The following is an 8,682-nucleotide window of genomic DNA, read 5'->3' on the forward strand; positions in this document are numbered from 1 at the left end:
GACTTCATTTTGACAGAGGAATGGCTGGGAAATGCACCTTTTAAACCCATCAGAGAATTGAAATTCTATGCTTGTGGTCACATGCTGGGCAGAGTACAGGGATCAGGGACAACTGGGTGAATAATTTCTATCCGCTTGTTCAGTCCTTAAGTCCTGTGCAGGCTGCAGTCTTGGGTTCCTGGCTTTTGTACCAGTGATAAAGGAATGTTCCAGGCCAAATGGCATGAATTGAGGATGCCCGCCTCGGGGAGGCATCTAATGAAGGCACTAACCCATTCCCTGGCTTCTGAACTAACAGGGTAATGTTTAACCCAGATGGGCAAAACCCTCCAAGTCAGTTGTACTATTACCTAGGGCACATGCTTTGCCAGACCAGGAGAATTATCTTCAGCCCAGACAGTAAGAACATCTTTTATCAATCTTTCCTTTAGTTCTTCCTCTGGGTCTTGGGTTGGGCCTTGGAGGAAGAGATATCCCTTAGCTTAAGGGACAGGTGAGAGACATGACCACCCTCTCTGGCTTCCACAGGAACCAGGTGGCACATGGTGTACATACTGACATGCAGATAAAGCACTCACTCACACACAAACAGACACAGACACACACACACAAATAAATAAATAAATAAATAAATAAATAAATAAATAAATAAATAAATAAATGTTAAAGAAAAACAAGCAGCAGCAGCAGGAGCCCACAGCCATGCTGGAGGGGATGAACTCGTCCAGTTACTACAGACAGCAGCACAGAATGTGGTAGTTTGAATGAGACCAGACCCCAGAAGTTCATGGGAGTGGCACTATTAAGAGGCGTGGCCTTATTGGAGGAAGTGTGTCACTGGGGTTGGGCTTTGAGCTTTCAGAAGCTCCAGCCAAGCCCAGGGACTCTCTCTGCCTGCTCCCTGAGGATCCATATGTAAAATCTCAGCTCCTCCCCAGCACCACGTCTGCCTGCATGCTGCCATGCTTCTCGCCATGATGACAATGGACTAAACCTCTGAACTGTAGGCCAGCCAATAGTTGGTAGCTTCTCCAGCTTTGATCTGGAAGTGCTACCCCCATTGATGCTTCCCATAACTGTCACTTCTAGGAGATGGGACCAAGACAGGAGCCCTAAAGACCTGAGATCCGGATGTGCCGACTCTCTCGGTTCCTGGACCCTGGATACTGGAGGTAGACTGAGCAGAGTTCTCTAGAGAACACTGCTGGACTGCACTTCATCTCTCCCGAGCCCTGTAACTTATCCCTTCACTTGTAAGTTACCCCACAAAGTAAACCTCCCTTTTAACTACATGGAGTTGCCTTAATACTTCTGCCAATACCAGCCCCAAGTGAATGTTTCCTTCAGAAGAGTTGTCCTGGTTGTGGTGTCTATTCACAGCAATAGAACCCTAACTATAACAAAGGGGATTCTCAAAAAAAAAAAAAAAAAAAAAAAAAAAAGTCACTCCATCCTCCAACTCTGCTCCTGCAGTCCTGGGTGTTTACCCGGAGCACTGAAAGTTATTGTAGAGACACTTGCTCACCTTTGCTTACCAAGGCACAGACACAGTGCTGAGTTATGGAAGCAACCTAGGTATCCAATAATGGAGGAATGCACGCACGCACAGCACACACACACACAATGAAATTTCCAACTACTAAGAAAAGCAGAATTTTGTCATTTACAGGAATATGGATGCAAATGAAGGTCATCCTCTTAAGCACCAAATTAAGCCTCAGAAAGACAACATCACATGCCTCTTCCCGTTTATGGATCCCAGATTTAATAGAGATGTAGATGAGCACACAGGACATGAAGGAGGAGTGAAGGTGACTGGGAAGAGAGGGACGACTGGGTGGGACTGGACAGAGGCGGGGAATGTCGGGGGAATGTGCTCCACGTGCAATAGATATCAATATAATTTTTATTAAAATTTAAACAAAACTGTACATCTTGATTCCTCTAAAGTTCTCTACGGGGCTGCCCTGTGCCCTGGAAGCTGCCATTCTGACCTGCAGGGACAATGATGGCTTTCTAGTTCCCAATGTGTCAGCCTGTGGTGACTTAAAAATGTTTCCTGAAGCTGGGCGTGGTGGCGCACGCCTTTAATCCCAGCACTTGGGAGGCAGAGGCAGGCGGATCTTTGTGAGTTCGAGGCCAGCCTGGGCTACCAAGTGAGCTCCAGGAAAGGCGCAAAGCTACACAGAGAAACCCTGTCTCGAAAAAAAACCAAAAAAAAAAAAAAAAAAAAATGTTTCCTGCCATTATGGAAAACCTAGCCAAGAATTAGCTGCAGTGTTGTTTTGTTTTGTTTTGTTTTGTTTTGTTTTGTTTTGTTTTGTTTTGTTTTGTTTTGTTTTGTTTTGTTTTGTTTCATATAAGCAGCGGACCATCAGGTCCCCACTCATTCCTTAGATCTCGTTCTACAGTAGCTGTAAGGCTTATTTCATTTGCAGAGAAATGTTATAAACTCCATGAAGAACAAATGGTCAGGGCAGATCTCATTTCTCGAAGTAAGAAGGAGCCTCAGAAAGTTAAGGCTAGAGAAGCAGAATACCAACTGAAGAGTTCCTGGCTGCCAGGTGAGTAGCTTCCAAGAACCTCAGAGCTGTTGGCAAAGTCCTACATTTTCCATTCTAGGTGAGTCCAACCATGACCTTCTAAAAGCCCTTCAAGACAAAGTGCTAGGCTTGGACCTAGGTGTCCTCTGGGTCTCTATAAGCTGGCCTCACTTTCTCCCTTGTCTTAACTGCCTATCAACACATTCCACATTCTGACTGTTATAAACTATCCAGGTTCTCTTGTGGTAAGCTATTATAAAAACTGAATCTATGTACCTTGCAACACGTGAACCATCCCTGGTTTAACACTCCCCAATAGAGGCGATTGGCCATTTCCAGGACTAAGATGTCTCTCTGCCAAATGGACACTTCATCCATCATTAACTCAGACTTGTTTGTCTTGTTTGCGTTGATCCTCTACTGAGTTGTGCCAAGAGCAGTGCCCAAAACTGCTCCAGTGCCGGGGCCAAAGGTCCCCAGGCACACGACGCTACAGTCTCTCAAGTCCAAGAACATCTTAGTAGCCGGGAGTCGGCTGAGGTAGTTCTTCTGGAAGGTGTCTCTCACTGTCCACTCAACTATGTCGTCTCGCAATCAGGTAGCTCTGGTGACCGGGGGTAACAGGGGCATCGGCTTCGCCATCACGCGTGACCTGTGTCGGAAGTTCTCGGGGGACGTGGTGCTCACGGCGCGGGACGAGGCACGGGGCCAGGCGGCGGTTCAGCAGCTGCAGGCGGAGGGCCTGAGCCCGCGCTTCCACCAGCTGGACATCGATGACCCGCAGAGCATCCGCGCCCTGCGCGACTTTCTGCTTGAGGAGTACGGGGGACTGGACGTGCTGGTCAACAACGCAGGCATTAGCACCTGGCCCAAGAATAAGCCACCAAGAAGAGATGACTTCTTCAAGGACACCCAGCAAGGTCTGTCTGCTCTTGGCCTGGCAGTGCAGAGGGATGGGGTGGGGGCAACTTTAGCTTGTGGAGGTCTCAAGAGGTTCCTCGAGAGGAGCAAGAACAAATAAATATTCCAGTGTTATAGGGTGCCTGAGGAGAAAAATCCCTGAGAGGCCTGAGTAAGTTGAATGAAGTCTTTGTTCAGTTCTGGCAGGACAGTCTCCAGCAAATTAGTGGGAAGTAAACCCAATGGCCGGGTGGTTTGCATTTTTAAGGGCAAACAATGCAATCTGACTTTTATATGGAGTTCTGGACACATGCAACAGTCAAGTTGCTCACAAAGGAAGAGAAAACAGTTCAACAGTCAGGCAGTTAAACTTTAGCTCAGGGTGACACTGGATAGGAATTTAGGGCTGCTCCAGGGACCAATTTTAACCAAGATAATTTTACCCAAGATGGCGTACTTGTATGGTTCTGGTATAGTAGGCTAATATATAGAAGGTTCCACTCAGAGGACCTTACAGCCAGCTATCTGGCTTGACTCGGGGGTCCTTTGCAGGTTTATGTCAAGGGGGTGTCTGTCACTGGATCTTAACACCAGCTGGGTTTAGTTCTAACTGATTTGGACATAAGCAAGAAATGAGGAGGGGTCTTTTGTACCAAGATCCCTTGTAGGATGCCTTCACCTCAGCACCAGGAGTGATGCCATGTGATAAAATACAGGATTACCAAACAGGAACCTCACAGAGGCACAAGGATTACTTATTGGTAGGGGTCTTCGACTGTTCTATTAGGAAGAGACATAACGACCAAGGCTACTTATAAAATAAAGTATTTAATTGAGGACTCACTGACATTTTAGAGAGCTGGTGTTTGATCACCAGGTAGGGAAGCAGACAGGCATGGTGCTGGGGCAGTGGCTGAGAGCTTGATATCCTGATCTGCAGGCAGCAGGCAGAGAGAAGGACACTAGACCTGTTGTGTGTTGTGGAATAATCTTTTTGTACACTGTGACGATGTGTCACTCTGGTTGGTCTAATAAAAAGCTAGGCCAATAGCTAGGCAGGATTTTCAGAACATAGAGAACAGTGGGGCAAAGAAGGCAGAGATACCAAGAGATGCAGAGCAAGCAGAATTGGCATACAGAATTGAAGTAATAAAGCCACAGGGCAGAAAGTCAATTAATAGAAATGGGTTAATTTAAGTTATGAGAACTAGGTAGAAACAAGCCTAAGGTATCGGCCAAGCTTTCATGTAAATCCAACTACAGATCTGGTCTTTTGAAACCTCAACGCCCACTTCCAGTGACACCTCTTCCACCAAGGCCACATACCATGATCCTTCCCAAACAATTCCACTCCCTGAGACTAAGCATTTGAATAGATGAGCATGTGGGGACCATTCTCATTCAAACCACTACAGTAGGATGTAGATGTAACCAACCATCTTATTAAATAAAAAACACAGAACAAATGCAAAGAAGAAAGCCAAGAGGTCAGAGCTCAGAGCTAAAACCTTACCCTTCCTCTCAGTGGTCCTACCTCTATGAAAGAGGCCTACTTCCTGTGTGTCTGTCTTCATAAAGACTTTCTGTTCTGCCTTCCCATTGGTTGTAAACCCAACCACATGAACACCTCGTCACTGCCTGTTTGTACAGACCTCCAGGTCTTCTATGGTTGGTATTGAGATTAAAGGTGTGTGTCTCCAATGCTGGCTGTATCCTTGGACACACAGAGATCTACCTAGCTCTGCCTACCAAGTGCTGGGATTAAAGGTGTGCACCACCACCGTCCAGCTTTCCTATGGCTTGCCAATAGCTCTGACCCCTGGGCAACTTTATTTATTAACATACAAATAACATTTTAGTACAAATAAAATATCACCATAGTAGGACTTACCTAAGTAGACTTCAGGTCCACCATTGTATCAAGTTCTCACTGATGACTGCTCTCTATTGCTGTTCTTTCTCCCCTAAAGGCACTGATCTGATCCACTTTTACATTCAAGCAGAAGCAGCAATGAAAACAAACTTTTTTGGTACCCGGGCTGTCTGCATGGAGCTACTCCCCCTAATAAAACCCCAAGGTGAGTCTGATAGGTGATCTGCTCTGAGATCAAGTCTCAGTTCAAAAGTCCATTTGTCCCATGCCCCTCTGTGTTCCCAAGGCCCACTGATGGAGCTTTATCAACACCTACCCACCAGACACACCACCCAGAAAATTCTCCTACCTGCCTTGAGCACTCCCAGAATTCTCTTCTCCTGACATCCATCCATCCCTTGCCTTTCTGCCTCCCCATCACATACTCCCTCAATCTAGCCCTAATTCTCCATAAATCATCTCGGTAACCAACCAGTTTGGGAGAATCACCATGCTTATCCCTCACAGGATCCTCACCTCAGAGATGGAACCGAGTGTTGCACCTAGGAGTCTCCTGCATCCTGGTCTGTCAGCTCAGCTCTACAAAAGGCCCTCTGCTGACAATCCACACAGTTACAAACTCACCCGGGCCTTATCCGTTCCTTGTGTGTGGTCTGACTTGCTATTCCCCACCCAAAATCCTTCAGTGGGAAGCCCAGGCCTTAGCATGGTTTATATTGATTACTATGATCTGACTCCACTTTCCTCCGGGCTCCTCTTAGCTCCCCAATGACCGGCACATGACAAACTAGCATATGTCTTTCATTATAAAATCTCCTAATGCCACAAATAATTTGGCCAGTGAGCCAGCCTCTCTTAGGTGGCTTTCTTTTGGGCTTCCCATCCACTGCAGATAGCCCCCTCCTCTTTTCACAGGGGCAGGTTAGTTGTGGTGATGAGAGAGGAAATAAAATAGACACAAGTAAACAGTGGGAACTCTGTTGTTCCACATTAGCCCTTCACAGTGGACCTGGAAAGTCCCACCTCATCACCAACAAAAGAGGTAATGGGGGCATCAAAGATATCTGCTATGGACTGTGGATGACACACTTGTCTCTGTGATAGACACCAATAAAGACAAGCAACCACTTTAAAAACATACATATGCAATTTAAACTCCCATCCCCTGTCCCAGTTACCCTCCTAGAAGATTCCAGTGCTTCTTAAGGCTGTGCTCTGTAGACCTCAGAGGGCAGCTCTTTTCCATACCACTTGCCTGCTCCATCTGCCCCAAGCTTGCCTTGGGCTACCATGGCAACTATCATCTTTGTGTGCTCTTTTATAAATGCACACTGTGGGAATTCTCTCCAGTGGAAATTTCCTATGTTCAACCCCTTGCTCCTTGGAACTCATCACTCCTGTTGTGTGTCTTAGGCAGAGTGGTGAACGTGTCGAGCCAAATAATGCGTGATGCCCTGAAAAAGTGCAGCCCAGAGCTGCAGAAGAAGTTTCGCAGTGAGACCATCACAGAGGAGGAGCTGGTGGGGCTCATGAACAAGTTTGTGGAAGATCTGAAAAAAGGAGTGCATGAGAAAGAAGGCTGGCCGGACAGTGCATATGCGGTGACCAAGATCGGGGTGACCGTCCTGTCCAGGATCCACGCCCGGAAACTCAGCGAGCAGAGGAGAGGGGACAAGATCCTGCTCAATGCCTGTTGCCCTGGGGGGGTGAGAACAGACATGGGGGGACCAAAAGCCACCAAGAGCCCAGAAGAAGGAGCAGAGACCCCCGTGTACTTGGCCCTTTTGCCGCCAGATGCAGAGGGACCCCACGGGCAGTTTGTTCAGGAGAAAAGAGTTGAGCCGTGGTGAACTCAGTTCTCACCTCTTCCCACAGCGTCCCCTCCCTGCTTTGTGTCCTGTCTTGGTGAAGGCCAGGGTACATTTTTCACAATGCTGACACAGTAACTTGACACTCATTAACTAGTTCTCATTGTGTGGCCTTGTGTTCCATGGCGTTCTTTATGATCCCCTCTGTGATGCAGGGTGAGAAAAAGTAAATTCTGGGGAAGAAAAAAAATAAAAATAACTGGTTCTTTAGGCATACTGTTTTCTGTTAATTCTTGTGGGGTTTTCCTTTGTGTGCATGAGTGTCTGGCCTCGGTATATGGAAGAGCACTACACACATAAAGTGCCTGTGGGGACCAGAAGAGGGACGGCTCCCCTGGAGCTGGAGGTCAAGGTGGTTGTGAGGTCTCCACAGGAGCAGCAAGGGCCCCTCACTGCGGAGCGGTCACTCCTGGCCTCTGCAGCTTCTTCCCCAGCAAAACTGGCTTCGGCTCTGCAAGAGTTAAATTAAAGCCAAAGTCAGACCAAGGGGAGGCACAGTGCAGCCCCAGACAGTGTGCATCTCAAGAGCCAGGGCAGATCACAGGGGGCTTTATGGACCCTGCAGTCCTCTCTGGTCCTTACAGGTGTGTCCTTGGGTGACAAGCAGGACACACTGAGAAGCCTGAGTCAAGGACAGTGTCTACGGTTCAAACCAAAACCCTCAGCTCTCAAAAGGAATAGATCATTTGTTCTGGAGCCATTGAGGGACCCTGCCCTGAGAACAGAGTTAGCTTACCCCAAACGTAAAAGCAGTTTCATAAAGGTCTTATATCTTTCTTTGTTCTATAAAGAAAGTCATAAATCAAGGCAACTTTAAAATACATTGCTAGGTAGACCAGGGAAATGGGTACAATGAGATGGGGGAGCTATTTTATAAGCCCAGGATGATGTCTGAAGACATTCTCAGCTCTTGGATTAGTGGAAGCTAGTGTTCTGCTGAATTAAAAGCTTCTGAGAGTCATCATCATCATCATCATCATCATCATCATCATCATCATCATGAGGTGTTAGATCATAGTGGAGCAAGTCCATTTCAGAAGCTAAAACCAGCCCAAGATAAAGTAATCAGCCTCTGAACCAGAAAATTGTGGTGTCTCCACTGAAACTCCCATCAGTCCATCAGTCTCTGCAGACAGAGTCTCCTCCCTGGAGTTCTGTTCATGGCAGACACAGCTTACTTCAGGAACTTTGGTTCACAACAAACAGTCACACAATGAGTATTCACAAATGGGCCCTTAAAGAAAACACACACACAGTGTGTGGAGGGGTGATGGGTTGAGGGGGTAACTTCCTTTGTGTGATGTATGTGCATTTTCTTTTCTTAATTGTGGGGTGGGGGTTCGAGACAGGGTCTCTCTGTGCAGCTTTGGGCCTTTCCTGGAACTCGCTATGTAGCCCAGGCTGGCCTCAAACTCACTGAGATCCGCCTGCCTCTGCCTCCCTAGTGCTGGGACTAAAGGCGTGTGCCACCACACGGGTGCCCGGCGTATGTGCATTT

At 47.2% G+C, this 8,682-nt stretch overlaps 1 protein-coding gene across 3 annotated transcripts; it reads left to right on the forward strand.

Moving 5' to 3' along the window:
• Nucleotides 1-3,013: 3,013 nt before the first annotated feature.
• On the forward strand, nt 3,014-7,395 carry LOC102908655 (carbonyl reductase [NADPH] 1-like). 3 transcript variants are annotated; one of them, XM_076549231.1, is made up of 3 exons: nt 3,014-3,463; nt 5,414-5,521; nt 6,730-7,395. In XM_076549231.1, the coding sequence occupies exons 1-3, from the start codon at nt 3,124-3,126 to the stop codon at nt 7,164-7,166; spliced, it is 885 nt and encodes a 294-aa protein (XP_076405346.1). In that variant the 5' UTR covers nt 3,014-3,123; the 3' UTR covers nt 7,167-7,395. The 3 variants fall into 3 exon arrangements, with proteins under 3 accessions (XP_076405346.1, XP_076405347.1, XP_076405348.1); XM_076549232.1 differs by having other exon boundaries at nt 5,447-5,521; XM_076549233.1 differs by lacking the exon at nt 5,414-5,521 and having other exon boundaries at nt 3,015-3,463.
• Nucleotides 7,396-8,682: the final 1,287 nt, after the last annotated feature.

This window comes from Peromyscus maniculatus, chromosome 12 (assembly GCF_049852395.1).
Source record: "Peromyscus maniculatus bairdii isolate BWxNUB_F1_BW_parent chromosome 12, HU_Pman_BW_mat_3.1, whole genome shotgun sequence".
Lineage (NCBI taxonomy): Eukaryota > Metazoa > Chordata > Mammalia > Rodentia > Cricetidae > Peromyscus > Peromyscus maniculatus.

Excerpts from the sequence above, each read along its gene's own strand:
- LOC102908655 (XM_076549231.1), top strand. The coding sequence starts at position 3,124 with ATGTCGTCTCGCAATCAGGTAGCTCTGGTGACCGGGGGTAACAGGGGC. Across the intron at positions 3,464-5,413 it reads CTTCAAGGACACCCAGCAAG|GCACTGATCTGATCCACTTT; the intron begins GTCTGTCTGCTC and ends TCTCCCCTAAAG. Across the intron at positions 5,522-6,729 it reads CCCCCTAATAAAACCCCAAG|GCAGAGTGGTGAACGTGTCG; the intron begins GTGAGTCTGATA and ends TGTGTGTCTTAG.